The 25503-nt window shown below is 44.1% G+C and overlaps 1 protein-coding gene across 6 annotated transcripts in view; it reads left to right on the top strand.

The window, feature by feature from the left end:
- The window catches only part of LOC144073050 (adhesion G protein-coupled receptor B1-like), a 200845-nt gene that overhangs the window by 39602 nt on the left and 135740 nt on the right, over positions 1-25503 (top strand). For 5 of the 6 annotated variants that reach the window (XM_077598564.1, XM_077598567.1, XM_077598566.1 and 2 more), the window contains 7 exons: positions 3995-4159; positions 4415-4579; positions 7307-7471; positions 7614-7778; positions 7894-7995; positions 8115-8221; positions 13264-13458. In XM_077598564.1, the coding sequence (XP_077454690.1) occupies positions 3995-4159; positions 4415-4579; positions 7307-7471; positions 7614-7778; positions 7894-7995; positions 8115-8221; positions 13264-13458 (1064 nt within the window). The remainder of the gene's footprint in view (positions 1-3994; positions 4160-4414; positions 4580-7306; positions 7472-7613; positions 7779-7893; positions 7996-8114; positions 8222-13263; positions 13459-25503) is intronic. The other variant, XM_077598568.1, reaches the window with a different exon arrangement.

The following is a 25503-nucleotide window of genomic DNA, read 5'->3' on the forward strand; positions in this document are numbered from 1 at the left end:
AAAAGAGGCAAGTTTGTTGTCTATACCAGGGGTGGGCAAACTTTTTGAATGGCAGCTTATTGATAATGTGTTTAATTTGGGACAATAATAGTCTAAAAGAGGCAAGTTTGTCTATACAAGGGGTGGGCAAACTATTTGACTTGCGGGCCAGAATGGATAATAAAATTTGACAGCATTTGGACACGCAATGTAATTTATCAAACCTGAGGATTGAAATATAAGAAAAAAGATACAATTGAAGGTGAAAATTTATTTTCAAATTTACTTTTAACATCAAGAACATTATTATTCAACGAAAGAAAGCAGTCTTTAAATTGAGAGTGATGAGCGGTATTGCAGGGCAAAGGGAAATGAATGAGGTCATTGATTTTTACTATAATTTGGACAATGTCGACGGGCCGGATTAAAAAGTATATGGCCCGCGGGCCGTAGTTTGATAAACATGTACACACACCAATACGAGCGAATCCGGGGGCGGGGCGAGCGAGCGAATCCGGCGACGAATAACATGTACACACACGCCAATAATACGCAACTTATTGATAATTTTGATATTAGATATTTCGATATTAATGCTCTGACATTTACAAAGTGTCTCTCTCTCTCATGATTATAATTTTGAGAGCGAGCGAAGCGAATCCGGGGGCGAGCGAGCGAATACGGCAGCGATTAACATGTACACGCACGCCAAAAATACACAACTTATTGATAATTTTGATATTAGATATTTAGTTAAGAGAGTTATTATTGAGAGCGAGCGAACCCGTTGACGACGAAACTTCTGTTCAACGAAATGTCTGGCGGCGAATCCGTCGACGAAACGTCCGTTCGACAAAACGTCCGTTCGACGAACTGTCCGTTGACCAAACGTCCGTCGACCAAACGTCCGTCGACCAAACGTCCGTCGACCAAACGTCCGTCGACCAAACGTCTTTCGACCAAACGTCCGGGTACCGAGGTACAACTGTACTGGCAATCGGTTTTTGAGGGTCCCAAAATCCCCAACGTATACCGAAACGTTACAGTGCTGGGCCGCGTCCGGCTCTGCGTCAGTTACGACGAGACTAGTGGGAACTCTGCTACCCCACTTTTCCAGGTCCTATGTTACCCTGGACCAGGAACTCTGTTACCCTGACATATTAAGTAGGAACTGTTACCCTGATGTATTAAGTAGGAACTATGTTACCCTGGCGTATTAAGTAGGAACAGTGTTACCCTACTTGGTGGGTTCCTTGTTAACCCACCTTTCCAGGTCCAATATTACCCTAGGTCAGGAACTATGTTACCCTGACATTAATAGGAACTCTGGTACCCTACTTGTCAACAATACAATGCTCAATTCAATAAACAATAAAATCCCTACCTACCGAGATACAACAAAACAATTGTACCATATGTCTCCCAAACTATAACTATAGCAGAATTCATGAATTACTCAAACAAGTTTCTGCTTACCTTTTTTGTTGGTGCACCTGGGAGACCACAGTCCAACTGAATTTTTGTCCACTCCTCTGTTCTTCTGCTTTGAAGTCTCTTTTGGTCACCATTTAAAGGAACTATGTTTTTTAAATCAACTATTGATCCCGCAATTCTTAAAGTTACATGCACGTTCGTTTCCAAAAAGGACTCCAAACACAACACATTCTAATCTAAACAATTTATTGTCTAAGACAGAGAAGTCACAAAACAGCACGCTGGAGCAAATTCTATTCAATTCTCGTCCTCGCAAAAATTTGATAGAATGCTGAAGTCTCTCTCTCTCCTGCAAGCGCCATTATACAACTTGAGGACAAAGGAAAGGCTAATCCTCCCCCGTCCTGTCAGCCGTCCCTCATCTCGTGTTCATCGTCCCAGGGCAGATAAGGGAGTGTCCTGCCTCCTGCTTGTAGTCATTTCGCTGGCAGGGTCATCCTGTTTGTGTTATCGTGTCATTTTTATGGCCTCCTGCTGATTCCCTGCTTGGGAAACCAGACACAGCTCTTCTGAAAGTTAAAAACTTTAATGTTTATTTCTATTTACCTATTACTTGTACATGTTAAATGTTACTTTCCTTCAGTGCCAAGTGCACATACGGACACCCTTATGCTTGAACATGCTGTTCAATATTGTCAATCCCTGGCGAGCGCAGGAATCCACCAATAGAACACCACTCAGGTTCCGATCAGTGGGCCGTTCTTCTCAATCACACCCCTCCAGGTCTCAGTGTTATTGCCCACATGAGCATTGAATTCCCCTAGCAGAATGAGGGAATCCGCACTCTCCAGTAACCCTTCCAAGGATTCCAAAAACGTTGGGTACTTTGAGCTGCCATTTGGTGCATACGTGCAAACATCAGTCAGGGAAAGCGGAGGGATGTTACCCTCTCGTCTACCACGGTGAACCTCGATGTACAGGCACTGAGCCGGAGGGCAATAAGTATGCCCGCGCCTGCTTGGCGCCAGTCACCGTGAACAACTCCAGAGTGGAAGAGTGTCCAACCACCCTTGGGAGGAATGGTACTAGAACCCAAGCTGTGCATAGAGGTGAGCCGGAACTTTTCAACTTCCCGCACTAGCTCAGGCTCTTTCCTGACCAGAGAAGTGACATTCCACATCCCAAGAGCCAGTTTCTGCAGCCAGGGATCGGCCCACCCAGGATCCCTCCTTTGAAATGTCACCCATCTGTTATCGCCCCTGACCTATTTGGCCCCTCCTACAGGTGATGATCACATGGCAAAGGGAACCCACTTACCCTCTTCAGGTTGTGCTCGGCTGGGCCACATGAGCGTAGACCACGTGTTCGCCATTGTGGCCCTCCTTCAGACCTGGCTCCAGAGTGGGTCCACTGTAACCCACGTCTGGATGAGGGGAAACGCTGTCCAAAGGTATTATTCATCATAAGAGGTCTTCTGAGCCATGCTTTGTCTGGTTCCTCATCTCGGAAGAGTTTGCCATGGGTGCCCCAGAGAACATAGCTCATTGGAACAATCAAACCCCACCACCATGATAAGGTGATTCCAAGATGGCGGCGCGCACGGGTGCAGCGGCTCTTTGCTCTCCAGTTTGATTTGATGACTCAAAATTATATTTTTTGCGTAATTTTAAATAGAACAGAAAATATTCAAATTCATACTGATTTTATTAATATTTACGTGAAAAAAAATGGATATTGCTCCCGTTCCTGTTTGCGAGACCTGCTTTTGGGAGATTTTACTTTCAGAGAGGACTGATCAATGTGGAGCTGAGCTCTTTTGGGCTGTGTTGATCACCCTCTGTAGCCTGGTGCAGGTCTACAATTTTGTCTCTGGTGTCCTTCAACAGCTCTTTGGTCTTGGCCATAGTGTAGTTTGGAGTGTGAGAGACTGAGGTTGTACACAGGTGTCTTTTATACCGATAATGAGTTAAAACAGATGCTATTAATACAGGTAACAAGTGCATACCTCGTTAGACCTCGTTAGAAGTTAGACCTCTTTGACAGCCAGAAATCTTCCTTTTTTTGTAGGTGACCAAATACTTATTTTCCACTCTAATTTGGAAATAAATTCTTTAAAAATCAAACAGTGATTTTCTGTTTTTTCCCCCCACATTCTGTCTCTCATGGTTGAGGTTTACCCATGTTGACGATTACAGGCCTCTCTATTCTTTTCAAGTGGGAGAACTTGCACAATTGGTAGTTGACTAAATACATATTTGCCCCACTATATACCCTGAAAGTCATGACCCTCTGCAGTTTGGTTAAGCCGCTGACTTATTTGTTTTAGCAACAGTGTTCTAATTATTCATTTGAATCCTGGATTTTGGAAAATGTTGCTTTTTTATTACCCAATAAATGGGGTATCATTACATCCTTAGAAAATAATTTGTGTTTTTAGATGGGTTGTTGTGTTGTTCCATGGGAAGAAAATAACCCTTTATAGCTACCTCTTCATTATATACATCCTTTATGATCATTTTGGCTCTATTTTCTCCTTCTGCATTTCCTTCATTCCTGTCATTCACTTGCTCTCCCCCTTTAGTTGAATCAACCTCAGGTGAAGAGTGGTCAGCATGGAGTTTGTGTTCTGCTACATGCGGGGATGGCTGGCAGAGTCGTACTCGTTTCTGTGTCTCTTCCTCTTACAGTACGCAATGTACTGGGCCACTGCAAGAGCAAAGAACTTGCAACCCTGCAGTTTGTCCAGGTAAGTTCACTTTGCCAGTCAATCTGGTCAACTCGTTACAACCGTCAGGCCATCCAGTTGATATTTGCTTACCTATTCAAGTAAACCTGATTTGTTACTTAGAAATGAATACTTTTTGGCATGAAGATATATAAAATATGATAAAAAACAGAATATGAATACATTTTCAAGATAATTTAAACACAGCTTGTTTTCAACAGTAATAAAATGGGTGTTGCTATATGCAAACCGTACTTTTGCTTCTGCCATTTGTAGTGGCCGGTGCTTGGGATGAATGGTCACCATGGAGTTTATGTTCGTCAACATGTGGCAGAGGTTATAGATCCCGAACACGAACTTGCGCTCCTCCTCAATTTGGAGGAGATCCCTGTGAGGGTCCAGAGAAACAAACTAAATTCTGCAATATTGCTGTCTGTCCAGGTGAGAAACAAAACCACTCTGTTATTTCCAGATAATATATCTATATCTATATCTATATCTATATCTATATCTATATCTATATCTATATCTATATCTACTATATCTATATCTATATCTATATCTATATCTATATCTATATCTATATCTATATCTATATCTATATCTATATCTATATCTATATCTATATCTATATCTATATCTATATCTATATCTATATCTATATCTATATCTATATATATATATAATGTATGTGCGTACATACGTACATACATACCTGCGGACATACGCACGTGCGCACATGTGCACATGCGCACACACGCAGACGCACACGCAGACGCACAGGCAGAGACAGATACACAGACACACACGCAGAGACAGACACACGCAGAGACAGACACACACGCAGAGACAGACACACACGCAGAGACAGACACACACGCAGAGACAGACACACACGCAGAGACAGACACACACGCAGAGACAGACACACACGCAGAGACAGACACACACGCAGAGACAGACACACACGCAGAGACAGACACACACGCAGAGACAGACACACACGCAGAGACAGACACACACGCAGAGACAGACACACACGCAGAGACAGACACACACGCAGAGACAGACACACACGCAGAGACAGACACACACGCAGAGACAGACACACACGCAGAGACAGACACACACGCAGAGACAGACACACACGCAGAGACAGACACACACGCAGAGACAGACACACACGCAGAGACAGACACACACGCAGAGACAGACACACACGCAGAGACAGACACACACGCAGAGACACACACGCAGAGACACACACAGACACATACGCAGAGACAGACACACAGACACACACAAAGACACACAAAGACACACACAGACACACAGACACAGACACACAGACACACAGACACACAGACACACAGACACACAGACACACAGACACACAGACACAGAGACACACAGACACACACATAGACAGACACACACACAGAGACAGACACACAGACACACACAGAGACAGACACACACAGAGACAGACACACACAGACACACAGAGACACAGACACAGACACACAGAGACACAGACACAGACACACACACAGAGACAGACACAGAGACAGACACACACACACAGACAGACACAGACAGACACACACACACAGACAGACACAGACACACACACAGAGACTGACACGGACACACACATAGAGACAGACACAAACACACACACACAGAGACAGACACACACAGAGACAGACACAGACACACACACACACAGACAGACACAGACACACACAGAGACAGACACAGACACACACACAGAGACAGACACAGACACACAGAGACAGACAGAGACAGACAAAGACACAGACACACACACACAGACAGACACACACACACACACAGACAGACACAGACACACACACACACAGAGGCAGAGACACGCAGAGACACGCAGAGACACGCAGAGACACGCAGAGACACGCAGAGACACGCAGAGACACGCAGAGACACGCAGAGACACGCAGAGACACGCAGAGACACGCAGAGACACGCAGAGACACGCAGAGACACGCAGAGACACGCAGAGACACGCAGAGACACGCAGAGACACGCAGAGACACGCAGAGACACGCAGAGACACGCAGAGACACGCAGAGACACGCAGAGACACGCAGAGACACGCAGAGACACGCAGAGACACGCAGAGACACGCAGAGACACGCAGAGACACGCAGAGACACGCAGAGACACGCAGAGACACGCAGAGACACGCAGAGACACGCAGAGACACGCAGAGACACGCAGAGACACGCAGAGACACGCAGAGACACGCAGAGACACGCAGAGACACGCAGAGACACGCAGAGACACGCAGAGACACGCAGAGACACGCAGAGACACGCAGAGACACGCAGAGACACGCAGAGACACGCAGAGACACGCAGAGACACGCAGAGACACGCAGAGACACGCAGAGACACGCAGAGACACGCAGAGACACGCAGAGACACGCAGAGACACGCAGAGACACGCAGAGACACGCAGAGACACGCAGAGACACGCAGAGACACGCAGAGACACGCAGAGACACGCAGAGACACGCAGAGACACGCAGAGACACGCAGAGACACGCAGAGACACGCAGAGACACGCAGAGACACGCAGAGACACGCAGAGACACGCAGAGACACGCAGAGACACGCAGAGACACGCAGAGACACGCAGAGACACGCAGAGACACGCAGAGACACGCAGAGACACGCAGAGACACGCAGAGACACGCAGAGACACGCAGAGACACGCAGAGACACGCAGAGACACGCAGAGACACGCAGAGACACGCAGAGACACGCAGAGACACGCAGAGACACGCAGAGACACGCAGAGACACGCAGAGACACGCAGAGACACGCAGAGACACGCAGAGACACGCAGAGACACGCAGAGACACGCAGAGACACGCAGAGACACGCAGAGACACGCAGAGACACGCAGACAGGCAGAGACACGCAGACAGGCAGACACAGAGACGCCACACACCCACACACCCACACACTCACCCACACACCCACCCACACACCCACCCACACACCCACACTCAAACAGGATCAACAAATGGCTACATACAAAACGATAGCTACGCCACAGAGATGTCAATACTTAATGAAACATGTATTTATTGTTCCATAATGGTGTTTTCTTGACAATTTTCAGTGGATGGTGTTTGGAATGAATGGTCAAGTTGGAGTACCTGCTCCTTTTCTTGCTCTAATGGCACCAGGCAACGGACAAGAGAGTGCAACGGCCCTTCATATGGAGGTTCTGAATGCAGAGGAGAGTGGTTTGAAACTGTTATCTGCTCTCTTCAGGAATGCCCTTGTAAGGGATACACCAGGATAAAGAATGTTTTTTCATTCATTCTTTTTTTTGCCCTTAATGCATTTCTTGTATGCTTGATTCATCTGTGAGTCAAACGTTTTATGTTTTTGTAAATTTTCTAATCTTACATATTTACTTTCAGTCGATGGGAAGTGGCAACCCTGGTCCATGTGGTCAAGGTGTTCCAAGACATGTGGTGGGGGTAGCCAACAAAGAAACAGACTTTGTTATGGACCTTTTTTTGGTGGGGAGTCTTGCCCTGGAGAAAGAGAAGTGGTTCGACTGTGTAATGAACAAAGATGCCCGGGTAATTGTGAGATAAAATTTAGATGGTTTACAAGCAAAATTCACTACCATTTATATAGTATATGAGTTCCTCATGATATAGTCCAATTCAACTGACTCCTTTTTGTTGCCATTAGAACCCCATGAAATATGTGTCGAGGACAACTATTCTAATGTTATTTGGAAGATGACTCCTGCTGGAGATACAGCAGCAGTACGCTGTCCACCAAATGCAATCGGTTAGCTTCGCCCATCACACAAATTCAAGAACAAGACAAAAACAACGGAAATTACAACATACATTGGCGGTAAAATATGTTGTTGAATCTGTCTGTTACTTCTACCTCATCTCACACAGGGTTGATTTTGCGTCGCTGCATCCTTGACGAGGAGGGCATTGCATACTGGGAGAATCCAACATACATGAAGTGCATTTCTAATGATTATCGCAGCATAGTAATTTTGGTGAGTTTCAGAGGCAATTTTCCGTATTATAAATAGATGGGTTCCATGGGCTACCTTGGCTGTGCCCAAAATAATGTCCAAGTATAGAATAAAGTGCTCTGTTTAGGACAGGGGTCTCAAACTCGCGGCCCGCGGGCCAACTGCCGCCCTCGGGACGATAATTTGCGGCCCCCGTCTTAATATGAAATATTAATGTTTGTGCGGCCCGCAAGATTGATATGAATGACACTTGTTGTGTTTGGAGCTAAATGAACCAATCACGGTGAGGTATACGGCTCTGGAGGGCGGGACATCGGCCGGGTTGTCCAGTGTCTCGCTCACTCACTCATTCACTCCTCCAATCAGCTGGGCGGAGGAGAAGCCGTGAAGCCGATCACTCCGCTCGGCGCGCACACTCCTCTGCTGCTCTCAGCATAGAACTGAATGAGGCGCTATGATCCGTGATCCAGCCTGTGTCAGTGTCTGTAGCCATCTCCGCGATTAAAACGGAGAAACGGAGAGCGAAAGTGCGCATGCGCAACAAACCCGCGCGACTGAACGTGAAAGATCAACCCGAGACTCATTCCAAGTGGAAAAACATATTACAGAGCCCCAGAGATGTCTCTTTCAAAGCCTGCCGTGAAGAGAAAGGTCGGTGATGAGCACAGACCGTTTCAAGAAAAGTAGGGAGTGCAATATTTCTTTGTTGAACACAGGGGCACCCCGACGTGTCTCATTTGCACTGAAAAATTTGCGGTGCAAAAGGAATACAATTTGAAACGTCATTATACTACGAGACATGCTGAGGAGTACGAAAAATACCAGGGAAATGAGAGAGCCAACCAGGTTGCCAGTCTTAAAACATGTCTTCTGAGGCAACCGGATTTCTTCAAGAAGGCTACCAAAGACAGTAATGCAGCAGTCGAAGCTAGCTACGCCGTTTGTGAGTTGATTGCTAAAGCAGGAAAGCCATTCACAGAAGGTGAATTTATCAAAAAGTGCATATTACAGGCTGCACAAATTGTCTGTCCAGAAAAGAAAAGTCTGTTCAACCACATCAGCCTTTCTGCCAACACCGTGGCAGAGCGCATTTCTCACCTGTCAAGTGACATTTATGATCAACTGTGTGAGAAAGCACAATGTTTCAGTGTATATTCAGTGGCTCTTGATGAGACCACAGACATCACAGACACTGCCCAGCTCGCAATATATGTCCGTGGTGTTGATGTTAATTTTGAAGTAATGGAGGAGTTGGTCACAGTAATTCCAATGCATGGCCAGACCACCGCTAAGGAAATATTTCACCAGCTGTGTGATGCCATTAAGAATGCCGGTTTGCCATGGAAGAGCTTTGTTGGAATAACAACCGATGGAGCCCCATCAATGACAGGGAGGAAGAATGGACTGGTAGCACTTTGCAGCAGATGCCTGAAGTTTGACAATGTGATGTCTGTCGTTGTGAAATGCATCAACCCAATCAGATCCAGGGGCTTAAAGCACAGAAGGTTCCGTGCTTTTTTAGATGAAATTGAGTCAGAATATGGGGATTTGCTCTGCTTCACTGAGGTACGTTGGCTCAGCAGGGGAAACGTGTTGAAGAGATTTTTTGAGTTGAGAGCAGAAGTAAAAGACTTCATGGCGATAGATGGGGTTGCTGTTCCTGTGCTAAGTGATCCCAAATGGCTCATGGACTTGGTTTTTCTTGTTGATATCACACATGAGCTTAATGTACTGAACAAGAAGCTACAAGGCCAGGGGCAACTTGTCAGTGCTGCCTATGACAAAGTGAGAGCATTCTGCACTAAACTTGTGTTATGGAAAGCCCAGCTCTCTCAGACAAACCTTTGCCATTTCCCAGCATGCAAGGCTCTCATGGATGCAGGCCCACCATTCAGTGGTGAGAAGTATGTTGAGGCCATTTCGAAGCTACAGGAGGAATTTGATCACAGATTTGCAGACTTCAAGACACACAAAGCCACATTTCAAATTTGTGTGGACCCCTTCTCCTTTGATGTGCAAGATGCCCCTCCTGAGCTTCAAATGGAGCTCATTGACCTGCAGTGCAACTCTGCACTCAAAGCCAAGTTCAGGGAGGTGAGTGGAGAAGCAGACAAGCTTGGGCAATTTTTGAGAGAGTTGACCCCCAGCTTCCCTGAACTTTCCCGAATGTTCAAGCGGACCATGTGCCTTTTTGGGAGCACATACTTGTGTGAGAAGCTCTTCTCCACCTTGAACTTCAATAAGTCCAAAAACAGGTCCAGACTTACTGATGAGCATCATCAAGCTCTACTGAGGGTCTCCACTGCTTCCTCCCTCAAGCCAAATGTGACTCAGCTATGTGAGAAGAAGCGCTGCCAGGTCTCTAGCAGCAAGGAGTAGGCAAGAGAAGCTGTGTTCAGAATATTTCATGTTCAATCTTCCATTCAAGTTCAGAAAGTTAAAGGTTAAAGAGCTGTTAATACAGACATTTGAAACGGAATAAAAATAATTCATTTTCTCTACTTAGCCAGCAAGTGTATATCTACTGTATGCTCATAATTATTATTTAATTTTTGTATTACTGATTGATTTATTTTTTATTCATCTTTAAGTTAATTTATTTATTTTATTATTTTTTGTTAAAAAATAAAGATATTTGATAACGTTGGAATGTTTTATCAGCGCTTTTTTTGTGGAAATCCTGATGCGGCCCAGTCTCACCCAGACTCGGCCTCTAGCGGCCCCCAGGTAAATTGAATTTGAGACCCCTGGTTTAGGATGATGATGATTCAGATGACTGACACATTATTTTTTTTTCTTATCGGACATACACGTGCACTCAAAAGGCTTGTTAAAGTTAAAAACAATCCCACATTGATCTCATGACTCCATTGAAATTCAGATAATGCTTTTAAATGGTTAAACCCTCGTGGGGATTGTTACAATTTGCTCTAAGCCGTATTGATTTTAGTTTTTTAATATCCTGTTTTGTTTTGGTGGGTTTGTGTCATTGTGTTCACTATGTCACCTGAGTATCCACATCTGTGTGTCTTAGCCCTTGTCCTTAAATACCCCTCTGATTTAGTGTCCTTTGCCTGTGCGTCACTTTGTTGTTGGAAGCTAAGTCACAATGATCATCTTTATTTAATGGTTTTTGTATCTTTTCCTGGCTGTTCCTGTTTTTGGAACCAGGACTTTTGTGTTTTATATATTTTGGCTGAGCACATACCAGTTCAATAAACATTATCACTTTGCATTTACAAAGACAGGCATATTAACTTCCTTATGATATTGACCCAAATAATGCGCAATCCAGCAGACAATCCTTTGGATTCATAAAGTATTTTAAGAAGTAACACGTGCGATGAAGTGTCACAATTGTAATGCCTATCAAAACCATGAATATGGAGTTGAAAATTGTGAATCAGGGGACATCTTCTAAGAGTGAAATGATCAAAATCAATGATTTTAAGGGTACGGCTTATGCACGGAGGCGGCCGAGATGCGAGAAAATAAGGTAACTATAATTTTGGCCTATGCCATTTAGAATAAATAACAGCTGAACCAATGCAGTGCTATAGCCAGACTGGAAGACGGGCAAGCTTCACACACTTTGTGGGATATTGCACAAAATAAAATTTAAAAAAAGAAATCAATATGCTAAGCAGCTAAACCTTTTGCATAATCAGTCACATAACTATGAAAAACACTCAGGAAAGGCATTGTCTTTTTCGAGCGGTCCTTACCATTTGCATAGTAACCTTACAGTCTTCAGGCTCAATCAACACCATTTTACAAAGTTAGAATTATAAAGCACGAATATTTGCATACAAGAATGAGATTACAGTGGTACCTCTACATACAAGCTTAATTCGTTCCGGGACTGAGCTCATATGTCGATCTTCATGTAACTCGAACGAACGTTTCCCATTGAAATGAAATAAAAACAAATTAATTTGTTCCAACCCTCTGAAAAAACACCAAAAACAGGATATTGGATTGGATTTTTTTTTATTTCTTCTAATTCACCATCTATTAACAAAGTAACACATAACTAGTGGTTTAATAGTAATAAAATGTGTTTAATAGAACTAAAATTAGACGGATTTCGTGGAGAGGAGAGAGAGAGTCGCACAGAGACGGCGGGGGGGATGGCTATGGGGGTCACGGGGGACTTTCCACGACAACACACTCGTAACCAAACAAACACATTTAAATTAACTTGGATTAATATATACAGACACACTCAAACATACGTTTAATGTAACTTTACACAAAGCAAAATTCTAATTTTGTTTTACATTTTTATACCTTCTCCTGGCCGGGTTAGCTGTTTGCCACTCCTGCACCCTCACCTTCGCTATCCATGGGCTGTTTGCTGTTGTATTCCCTTCAAAATATTCTGAAAATGATGCACACAAATGTCCTCACAATAGGATAACACACGACCACTTGCCAACAAGAAGTAGTCTTGAATGAGCGATCGTGAGAGCTAACAGGCTAGGAAGGAAAAACACTGAAAAAATGCAACAGCTCAGCCTACCCACATATTGATTGTGGAATGAAGTTTTATTCTGAGAAAGGGTGCCATTGGCTATTGGTGTTGTGTGCACGAGTATACTTCATTACCCAGAAAGCCCTGTTTTTGCCCGTGCATGCGCGTTGTGCGTTTTCTGGTCCATGTGTAGGAGAAACTTGTGTGAAGAAACCGTTCAGTGCTCGTAGATATCTGTTATACACGAAAGAGATGCGGCAAAAAGACAGTGCGCTACAATGATAAACAGCCTCTCATGTCATGGCCACCTGGCTTTCTCGCATCTCAAATTTTTTCTCGTATCTAGAGCTAATTATTTGCTCAAAATTTTCCTCGTATCTCGAGCATCTCGTAGGTAGAGCTGCTCGTATGTAGAGGTACCACTGTACTTACAATGTTCCAAAAGTGCTACTACAAGAATTAACTTCTGTCTGCCTAAATGGCCGATCACTGCTAAACAAGATTTAACTCAACATAAATTAAACCTCATTAAATAAAAAGTACATCCATGATATGCTGTTTTAATTCATTAAAAAATTTTTTTTTTTAGACTCGGGATCATTTATCCAAAGCCCAACGTGGCCTCATAGGCAATGGAGTCTCTGAAGTGATGACTAAACTAAGGGTGACTTCTAGTAATGGCACCAACTACAGTGGTGATTTACAGGCCATTTTTGATGTGCTGAAGAACATGACTGAAATCTTCAGGAGGGCATACTACAGTCCAAGCAGTACAGACATGAGGGTAAAAAATTTATTAATTCAATTTGACAATGTAACAACAAATATGTGATGGTGCAAATTTGGCTTTGATGTAAATTATAGGATTGCATTAGTACATGGGTTTATGGTGAACAAGCAGGGCGGGGCGGCTTCGCCGGTCCCACCTGTTTGTTTAGAACCAAAAGACAAAAAAAAATCTCTTTTGACAAATGATTGTTTATTGTATGAAAGAGTGAGTTTGCATACTTAAACAAGGTGAAGAAATGCAATCACCGTCTATTAGGATCCGACAGCCGTTTCTAGCCACCATAAAAAAATTCAACTCTGTGTTACACGGTTTGGACAAACGTAGCAAGATAATCTTAACATACACACACACCCATCCATAAATGACACATTATAAGGATTGTAGATGACCGCCGAGGTCGAAGCCTCGCCACCACTTTGGAATGCAGAAGATTGTGCTGCCATCTTGGTGCGCTTCAATTGTTTATGCCTTTTCCAACTCGATACGGAATGAGAACTCCTTTTTGGCATAATTGGTGAAAAGTGTCAGTGGAAACGTATGTAAAGTATGCAAAAACAAAATGTATAATATATACAGAAGCAGAAGTATGCCTTTTAGGAAAAAATAAGGAGAACTGACGGTCAATTTCAAAAGAAAGGCTGACAAATTTTACCTATTTAAGCAATTTTCAGGTATTATTTTTGGACGATCCAAGATGGCGGCGCGGGTGCAGCGGCTCTTTGCTCTCCAGTTTGGTGTTTTGTTTTCTCAATCTTATCGTTATTTACGAACATCTGCGAGGCAAACTTTTTCTAGTCGCCAGGATTTAATTACTCGGTAGGAGATGCGATATATCCATCACAAAAGATTACCAACAAATCTACAATATCCCCGAGGACATCTCGAGAGCACCGGTATCTCCGTGGATCGTCAGCCCACTCAGAGTACGACGGAGGCAGCGAAGGGAAAGAAAGCCAAAGCGGGGATGCCGGGCGGGCCTAGCTGCTAAGCTAAGGAAACAACCGCACAGAGCACCGCTTCCGAGTATCTTCTTGACCAACGCCAGATCCATCACCCACAAAATGGACAATTTGGAACTTCAGCTTGCTTGTCAGGAACTGCAACATTATTCTCATCATGGAAACGTGGCTACACCCGCAAATCCCCGACGCCCCGGTATCACTAGCTAGCCGCATGCTACACAGGCAGGATCGATCGTCCAAATCCGGGAAAACCAAGGGGTGGGCTTTGCGTGTACATACACAACGACTGGTGCTGCAACAATAGGATTACTAACACTCACTGTTCTTCTGATTTAGAGCTCTTGGCAGTTCGGTGCAAACCCTTCTATCTAACTAGAGAGCTAACGATTGTCATTGTAATGGCTGTTTACATCCCACCGGATGCTAACCTTAGCACGGCACTTAGCCTCCTGCTAGCGACTGTAAACAAACAGCAGCTTGACCACCCCGACGGAGTCTTTATTGTCGCCGGTGACTTCAACAAAGCATGTTTGATGACTTCTGCCTAAGTTTATCCAGTACGTGAAGTGTCACACCAGAGGAGATAAAACTCTAGATCAGGTGTCTCAAACCGATTCCACCGAGGGCCGCAGTGGGTCCTGGTTTTTGTTCCAACCGATCCAGTGCTGACATTTTAACCAATCAGGTGTCTTCTAAAATAAGTAGCACCTGGCTGCAATCAACTGATTAACTGATTACACGTGCAAAAGGTATCCTCTTGTTGAGTTGGAATGAAAACCTGCACCCACTGCGGCCCTTTGAGGACCGGTTTGAGACCCCTGCTCTAGATCATGTTTACTCTAACATCAAACATGCTTATAGAGCCCCCCACCCCCTACCCCTCCCTCACCTTGCTGGATCCGACCATCTCTGCCTGTCCCTCACCCCCTCATACACCCCACTCCGGAGGCTAACAAGGCCACAAATAAAGATAATAAAAACATGGCCTGGGACACTGTACTTTCCTATATCAAAAACTGCACGGACACTGTCACTGTTAATAAACGTATCCGGGTTTTTCCTATCCAAAAACCCTGGATGACCAGTTAGACACAGGCACTCATCAAATGCCGTAGCACCACCTTCAGCTCAGGGGACAAGTTACAATACAGCGCTGCCAGAGCAGAGCTGAAAAGAGGCATTAAAAAGGTCAAGGCAGCATATACAAAGAAAATTGAGGAGCACTTCACAGAAAATAACCCAAAGAAGATGTGGCACGGAATACGACACATTACAAATCACAATGACAATAATGTGTCTGTTAACGCAGATGCCTCACTAGCAGAGGAACTGAATCGTTTCTTTGCCCGCTTTGAAACTGACAAATCAGATTCAGTCTCAACACATCCACCACCCTGCAGCAGTACACTGAAGCTTCAGGAACATGAAATGAGACAGAAACTGCGGACTGTGAACACCAGGAATGCTGGTGGCCCTGACGTACTTGGGAAGGTGCTCAAAGCCTGTGCTGACCAGCTGACTGGGGTTTTCATAAAGATTTTCAATTGTTCTCTGCAACAATACATCATCCCACCCTGCCTGAAATCTGTCACCATTATCTCTGTCCCTAAAAAGCCAACCATTGACAGCCTGAATGATTATAGGCCTGTTGCACTTACGCCTGTGATCATGAAGTGCTTTGAAAAGTTGGTCGCCCGCCACATCAGGGATACAATCCCTCCCTCAGTTGACCCTCACCAGTTTGCTTATAGAGCAAATAGGTCCACTGGGGACGCCATCACCGTAGCTCTACAAAGAGCACTGAGCCACCTGGAGCACCATGGGAACTACGTGAGGATGCATTTCATTGACTAGAGCTCAGCCTTCAACACTATAATACTGGACGTTCTGGCTGACAAACTCTTCAACCTTGGACTATCCTCTTCCATCTGCTGCTGGATTAAGTAATTCTTAACCAACCGTCCACAAACTGTTAGACTTGGTCCCCACCTCTCTTCCTCCTTTACACTGAGCACTGGCTCCCCTCAAGGCTGTGTACTGATTCCTCTTCTGTACTCCCTGTACACATATGACTGAACACCAACCCACCACTCTAACTCCATCGTCACATTTGCCGATGACACCACTGAGATCGGTCGGACTCATCTCAGGGGGGATGAGTCTGCCACGTCACGGACAAGCTCCCCTGGTCTACCAACACCACGGCAGTGGTGAAGAAGGCCTAGACACGACTCCATTTCCTGAGAGTACTCAGGAGAAATAACTTGGACACTAAGCTTCTAGTAACCTTCTATAGAGCCACTGTGGAGAGCATCCTGGCATACTGCATTACAGTGTGGTACGCTGGAAGCACGGCAGCAGACAGAAAAGCCATGCAGAGAGTGATCAACACCGCCCAGAAGATCATCGGCTGCTCTCTGCCCTCACTGGATGGCATTGCCAGCCCTCGCTACGTCAGCAGAGCAGGGTACATTGTTAAGGACCCAGACCACCCTGGACACAACCTGTTCCAGGTGCTGCCCTCTGGCAGACGCTACAGGTTTCACAAAGCACGGACAAATAGACTTAGGGACATTTTTTTTCCACAGCCATCAGGACTCTGAACTTGCGTAAGCACGACACACCATCCCTTCTGTGCAATAACTTTGGGTTGTGCAATAACAATGTGCAATATCTTAGATTGTGCAATATTTTAGAATTTACCTTGCCAGGATGTGACTTTTTATATTTTTATATTACTTATTTATGTTTTTTTTTCCTGGTAAAACGCACTTTGTGGAGTAGCACCACCAATTTCGTTATAGGCAGTTGTGTATGATGACAATAAAGGTTTTTGAATAATAATGTCAACTCTCTATGATGCATGTTTTTGACAAAAGTAGCATGACAATGTCAATATAAAAGATCCACCCATCCATAATCACACTTTATCTATTCTATGATCCGCAAACACTTTTTTTTTCCTGTCATGACGGGAAGACTCGCCGAAACACGATGGTGCTGGACGCGCTGACCCACTGTAGTTCTAAGGTAGGACAACTTTTCATGTCATTTACAAACGTCATTTTCGGAAGAATTTTAATCAGCGAGTTTCCAGGTGCACACACACACACATCCATCCATATATCACACTATAAAGATTATACAATAGATATAGCGTGATTCATTGATAAGTGGATGTTTTATAACTCCCGTCACGACAGAAAAAAAAGTGTCCCGGGAGCACCTAGAAACTCGCTGGCGGAAAATGACGTGGAAAGGCCTCAACCCTTACAACTAAATTGGGTCAGTGCAGCCAGCAGCATTGTGTCTCGCCGAGTCTTCCCATACTGACAGGGGAAAAAAAGTGTTTCGGGAGCACCGGGAAACTCGCTGGCGGAAATTCTTCAGAAAATGATGTTGGTAAATGACGTGGAAAGCCGTCCTACGTTACGGCCAATCAGCCACGTGGTGCGTTTAGGGCACATGTAAAAAACAACAATTCATACATCATAGGCGCCGTTCAAGCGGCAGCCAGTTGCAGTAGCTCCCTAAGTCCCACTGTATTTAAATCTTAGCCATAGAAAACAATAATTGAATTATTGCAATATATTTGTATTATGCTAATTTCAGAGCAATTTTTTTGGTTATTCAACTTCCAGGCATGTGTACTTTTTTGGTACGATCAGACTTAATCTTCGATAACTCCAAAACAAAACTGCCTTCCGAAGAAACAAGCAGTATTAACAATTGCAGCGAAGCGTCAATCATTCTCAAACTAATCTGACCAAATTACCTGCTCGCAAGGCCTGGAAAATATAAAGGTTTTTGTCAGAAATATATTTGTCTCGCAAAATAAATATATTTTAATTTAGGCCACACAATATAAATAAATCTAAATTTTCACCATAGAAAACAATAATTGGAAATTATCTCATCTCATTTTCTGAACCGCTTTATCCTCATAAGGGGGGTGCTGGAGCCTATCCCAGCCGATCACAGGGCACAAGGAGACGGAGAACCATGCACATTCACACCCATACCAAGGGGCAATTTAGAGTGTCCAATCAGCCTACCATGCATGTTTTTGGAATGTGGGAGGAAACCGGAGTAAACCGGAGTGCCCGGAGGAAACCGGAGTGCCCGGAGGAAACCGGAGTGCCCGGAGGAAACCGGAGTGCCCGGAGGAAACCGGAGTGCCCGGAGGAAACCGGAGTGCCCGGAGGAAACCGGAGTGCCCGGAGGAAACCGGAGTGCCCGGAGGAAACCGGAGTGCCCGGAGGAAACCGGAGTGCCCGGAGGAAACCGGAGTGCCCGGAGGAAACCGGAGTGCCCGGAGGAAACCGGAGTGCCCGGAGGAAACCGGAGTGCCTGGAGGAAACCCACGCAGGACAGGGAGAACTTGCAAATGGCACACAGGTGGACATGACCTGGATTTGACCCCAGGACCCCAAACCTGTGAGGCCGACGCGCTAAGCACACCGCACTACTAGCCCAAAAATTATTGCAATATATTTCTAAATCCAGTTTTAATATTTTGCAAATTTACAAAAAAATTGTGTAACTTGTTTATTTTCATGGAAATTTATCACATTTGGCTACCTTTATACGTTACTTCTGACATTGAGGGGGCTTACCATCTGGAACTTGCTACGGGGCACAACATTCATCGGTACGCCACTGTAAGGAATTTATCATAATATATTTCAATAATTGGGTGAAAATCATATTGGCGCTTAGCGTGAGAAAATTGTTTTTATTTTTTAATGGGAAAATAGATTCAAATCCCAAAACTTAAATTTTGATGACCCCCAGGACTACAACCCCAAAGTTCCCATCCAAAATCAAGAAGAAAATTGGGTTTTTTGGGTTAACGGTTGTAGATTTATACAAAAAATAGAAAACTATGGGGAAGCTTCCGAATTAGCATTGGATGGTACAATACGAGAAACAAACTTGTGATCCCAAAAATGTTGATTAGTGTGCAAAAAAAGTTGCATTATCAAGCACTGGGATATGCTGTGTCTGCGGTCGTCAAAAACAATTGAAGCCGTACTAAAAAACATTCAACAATAATGTAATTGGACAATATGAACGATGTGTCCATAAACTGGGCACGACTGCATGCCAAGACTTTGGCCAAACGACATCTTGGACTCTCCAGATGACAAATTGTCTGTGCCCAGCGCACACCGCATTTGACCTTGAATGCATGGAGAAATGCGAGCAATGTGCGTGCAGGCGTCTTTTTTTGCGCGCATGCATTTGCGAATTTCTCCCACGCTACGGAAAATGGCCGTGGAAATTATTGGAAATAATTTTCGTTCGGCGACCAATAATTGGTAATTTTTTGCATAAACATAAATATATATATACCGTGAAAATCCAATTACAAATATACTTATGGCAATATACTGCAATAATTTTCTACCAATTATTTATTGCCAACCCCTGGTTGACACACGGGAGGAGAAGTTGCTTATGTCAATTTATTTTATATGGAACTAGCACGAAAATATGAAAATCGCCCATAGCCTTTTGCAGCTAAGCGGCATGCAACAATAGTCCCTATGAAATTTCACGCTCATCCATGTACACTTGCACATGCGAAATTGCAATGCGATATAGGAAAATAGAAAAAAGCTCAATTCATGTCACTGTCGACTGGAAATACAACCAATCAGCAACGGTTTTGTTGATTGGGAAATCACCTGCAAGGAATCTGGCCAACCAAATGTCATGTTCACGCTCCAATTTAGAAATACAGAGGAGCACTTAATTTTAAAGATGTGCCATCATCACATACGCAATCTTACTTGTCGGCATGAATTCTAGGATTTTTCAAAAAATAAAAAGGTCACCCTATTTTTCATAATAAAGTTCATGTTTCATATAGGAATGTTCTTTTTATATAAAGCACGGTTAACAGCGGCATCCCCGTTAATTCCAACAAAACATTTTGGTTGTAAATAATTTTGATCTACAAAGACATTCATTTATTCAATAATTCATTTTCCACACCGCTTATCCTTAAAGGGTGGGGGTGTTGTCTCGCCTGCAGCCTATCCCAGTTGACTTCGGACACCCTGAATTGGAGGCCAGGCAATAGCAGTGCACAATGAGATGGACGGACAACCATTCACGTCCACACTTATACCTAGGAGCAATTTAGAGTGTTCAACCAGCCTATCCATATTTTTGGGATGTGGAGGAAACCATAATACCCACTCAAGCCCAGGGAGAACATTTAAATACCACACAGGAAGGTCTGAACCTGGGATTTACATGCATATTCATAGCCAATCAGAGAGAAGCGAGCATGCACCATGTGTCGACCCCACTATGTTGCATCCACACCAGTTGTTTTTTTTATTCTCATTGTGTAATAGAAAGTCAATGTAATTGAATGTACAGACACTCCCCTACTTACGAACGAGTTAGGTTCCGAGCGATTGTTCATAAGTTGAATTTGTTCGTAAGTTGCTCAGTGCTATATTTTGTATTATAATTTATGTTTAAGGCCTATATAAGTATATTGAATGTTTATATAAGTGCATTTGTATGTTTAAGGCTTGTATAAGTAACACGCATTGGTTTGTACTGAAAAAAACATTTAATAACTTGGAGAGAATACATACATTAGAGAGAGGGAGATTTACTAGAAACTGGCCGAAAAGAAGCTATCTAATGACGATTGCAGTTTTCTTTTTTTCATCATAAATGATGTGGTAGCACTATGGCATCATTCAATTGATTTGCAAACTTTGTGCAACGTTCAATATTTGGGTCCTGCTGCTCGATCTTTATGTTTATAAATTGTACTGATGGTCGAACGATTCCAAGTTGTATTCACGTGTAACGCTCACCACTTTCTCACGCGCATCAGCTTCGTTATTATTGCCCCTCATTTCAAATGAAATGGCTTGCCTCTTCCTTGCACCTCCCTCAATAAAAGCCTTTCGCTTTTCACCAACCATATTGAATAATGGATGCACAAGATATTTAATGATAAAAATGAAAATGGTTCTTTGCGCACTGGAGATACGTTCACGCACTTCCGCACTGCAACGAACCGGGCAGAGGAAGGTAGATGCTGGGTGAGCTGAGCTCTCACAGCGCCAGGCGTCGGTATTAGCGGCGGAAAGAAGCACTACTCGGAAAAAGGCGCGCAATACAAAATTGAACTTACGAACATTTTTCGACAAACACAATTTGCAGACATGTTCGTATGTACCGTTGTTCGTAACTCGAATGTTCGTAAGTTGGGGAGCGTCTCTACCGTATTTTCACACCGATAAAACGCACCGTCTGATAGGGCACTGTCTCAGCTGCCGGTATATTTTCAGTTTTTTGTCATTACATAGGGTGCCACATCGGAAAAGGCACTTGCATGACACTAGGCTAGCGTATGTTATGCTAGCCGCTAGCGTACTTTTGTTATGGTAGCCGCTAGCGTATATTATGTGATACGCTAGCATATGTTATGCGATCCACTAGCGTATGTTATGCTAGACGCTAGCATCTCTTTGTTATGGTAGCCGCTAGCGTATATTATGTGATACGCTAGCATATGTTATGCTAGCTTCTAGCGTAATGTTAGGCTAGCCGCCAGCACGAGCAAAACTAAGTTTAATAATGCAATAAACTCGTGCGACGCTGCCTGCCTAAACTACTATGTTGGCCATCGGGCATTCATCACTCCCGAATCGTTGGCAAAGCTGTTAAATTGTCTGTGGTTCCAGTTTTATCCAACTCTTTTTCTTGTGTATGTATCCGTTTTTGCTACTGCAACCAAGATGGCGCCGCTCAAGTGGCAGCCGGTAGCACTTGTTCGTTTTATGTTTTTGCTGCTTTTCCATCTTTTTTAATTGCATTTTAATATTTCTTAATGCTTTCCCATATACTTTGCCTTGCATTGTACTTTGTGATTTTGCTTTGTCCTTTGCGACTTGACCCCACCCATTGTGTGGCTTGGTTTCTTTGTGCTAGTCCTAGACGTCTTTGGAGCCGTTCAGCCGTACCTCCGCTGTTTTGCACGCATGATCAGCTGTGAGCAGTGGACGATAGTGCCGGGAGAAGAGGCAACGCTCCAGACTGAGCATTCCATCATTGTTATGGGACCGTGAGATCGCTCCCCGGTCAGCTGGAGCTGCCAGTGTTTGCTGGGCTGCTTGTGTGCTTTGAAGCCTCCCACTGGCCTCTCCGCTGCTGCTGATTAGGTGATAGGACATCTTAGGAGGATCTAGGCAAGGAAGATGATCTTTAAAACCTCCAGACTACTGAGAGACTGTGCGGTAACCTCAGTCTCAGTCTGCAGAAGGTCCCCACCTTGTGGACTTCCTTTGTGTGGTTCCAGTTTTTTACCTAGGTCTACAATGTCTTATGTGTCTTGTGTCTGTCTTTCTACTGCAACCAATAAATTTCCCAAATACGGGATGAAATGAAGTTCTAATCTAATCAATCCATGGCTTCAGTCCATTTTCCAAGCGTTCACACCCGCATTCTGTTGTCATTCAAACCAGGCATTTCCTCTGAATACCTCTAATATGCTGTGTTATTTGAGTATTGAGAGTGTTTTTCCGTGTTAAAAGCGCTGCGAGCACACGGAAGTCAAATGCCTTGGCACTCCCCTGGGATGTTTTGACTGGATTTACTGTAATGCAGGGGTCTCAAACTCAATTTACTTGGGGGCCGCTAGAGGCCGAGCCTGGGTGAGACTGGGCCGCATCAGGATTTTCCACAAGAAAAGTGCTGATAAAACATTCCAACATTATCAAATCTCTTTATTTTTTAACAAAAAATAATGAATTAAATACATTAACTTAAAGATGAATAAAAAATAAATAAATCAGTAATAAAAAAAATAAAATAATAATAATGAGCATACAGTAGATATACACTGGCTGGCTAAGTAGAGAAAACTAATTATTTTTATTCCGTTTCAAATGTCTGTATTAACAGCTCTTTAACCTTTAACTTTCTGAACTTGAATAGAACATTGAACATGAAATATTCTGAACACGGCTTCTCTTGCCTACTTCTTGCTGCTGGAGACCTGGCAGCGCTTCTTCTCACATAGCTGAGTCACATTTGGCTTGAGGGAGGAAGCAGTGGAGACCCTCAGTAGAGCTTGAATATGCTCATCAGTAAGTCTGGACCTGTACTTGGACTTATTGAAGTTCAAGGTGGAGAAGAGCTTCTCACACAAGTATGTGCTCCCAAAAAGGCACATGGTCCGCTTGAACATTCGGGAAAGTTCAGGGAAGCTGGGGGTCAACTCTCTCAAAAATTGCCCAAGCTTTTCTGCTTCTCCACTCACCTCCGTGAACTTGGCTTTGAGTGCAGAGTTGCACTGCAGATCAATGAGCTCCATTTGAAGCTCCGGAGGGGCATCTTGCACATCAAAGGAGAAGGGGTCCGCAAAAATTTGAAATGTGGCTGTGTGTGTCTTGAAGTCTGCAAATCTGTGATCAAATTCCTCCTGTAGCGTCAAAATGGCCTCAACATACTTCTCACCACTGAATGGTGTGCCTGCATCCACGAGAGCCTTGCATGCTGGGAAATGGCAAAGGTTTGTCTGAGAGAGCTGGGCTTTCCATAACACAAGTTTAGTGCAGAATGCTCTCACGTTGTCAGAGGCAGCACTGACAAGTTGCCCCTGGCCTTGTAGCTTCTTGTTCAGTACATTAAGCTCATGTGTGATATCAACAAGAAAAGCCAAGTCCATGAGCCATTTGCGATCACTTAGCACAGGAACAGCAACCCCGTCTATCTCCTTGAAGTCTTTTACTTCTGCTCTCAACTCAAAAAATCTCTTTAACACGTTTCCCCTGCTGAGCCAACGTACCTCAGTGAAATAGAGCACATCCCCATATTCTGACTCCATTTCCTCTAAACAAGCACGGAACCTTCTATGCTTCAAGCCCCTGGATCTGATTTGGTTGATCCATTTCACAACGACAGACATCACATTGTCAAACTTCAAGCATCTGCTGCAAAGGGCCTGCTGATGGATAATGCAGTGCAGAGCTATGGCCTCCTCCACCCTCCTCTTCCAGTTTTTTTGAACAAGTGCTACCAGTCCATTCTTCCTCCCTGTCATTGATGGGGCTCCATCGGTTGTTATTCCAACAAAGCTCTTCCATGGCAAACCAGCTTTCTTAATGGCATCACACAGCTGGTGAAATATTTCCTTAGCGGTGGTCTGGCCATGCATTGGAATTACTGTGAGCAACTCCTCCATTACTTCAAAATTGTCATCAACACCACGGACATATATTGCGAGCTGGGCAGTGTCTGTGATATCTGTGGTCTCATCAAGAGCCACTGAATATACACTGAAACATTGTGCTTTCTCACACAGTTGATCATAAATGTCACTTGACAGGTGAGAAATGCGCTCTGCCACGGTGTTGGCAGAAAGGCTGATGTGGTTGAACTGACTTTTCTTTTCTGGACAGACAATATGTGCAGCCTGTAATATGCACTTTTTGATAAATTCACCTTCTGTGAATGGCTTTCCTGCTTTAGCAATCAACTCACAAACGGAGTAGCTAGCTTCGACTGCTGCATTACTGTCTTTGGTAGCCTTCTTGAAGAAATCCTGTTGCCTCAGAAGACGTGTTTTAAGACTGGCAACCTGGTTGGCTCTCTCATCTCCCTGGTATTTTTCGTACTCCTCAGCATGTCTCGTAGTATAATGACGTTGCAAATTGTATTCCTTGTGCATCGCAACTTTTTCAGTGCAAATGAGACACGTCGGGGTGCCCCTGTGTTCAACAAAGAAATATTGCACTCCCCACTTTTCTTGAAACTGTCTGTGCTCATCACCGACCTTTCTCTTCACGGCAGGCTTTGAAAGAGACATCTCTGGGGCTCTGTAATATGTGTTTCCACTTGGAATGAGTCTCGGGTTGAACTTTAACTTTCAGTTTCGCGGGTCTGTGGCGCATGCACACTTTCGCTCTCCGATCGTATTGGATTACGGCAGTTCTCCAAATTTCTCAAGTGTCATGTTAACGCACTTACTGTTAAGTTTCAGTGTCACTCGCGGAGATGGCTACAGACACTGACACAGGCTGGATCACGGATCATAGCG

Source organism: Stigmatopora argus, chromosome 4 (assembly GCF_051989625.1).
Source record: "Stigmatopora argus isolate UIUO_Sarg chromosome 4, RoL_Sarg_1.0, whole genome shotgun sequence".
Lineage (NCBI taxonomy): Eukaryota > Metazoa > Chordata > Actinopteri > Syngnathiformes > Syngnathidae > Stigmatopora > Stigmatopora argus.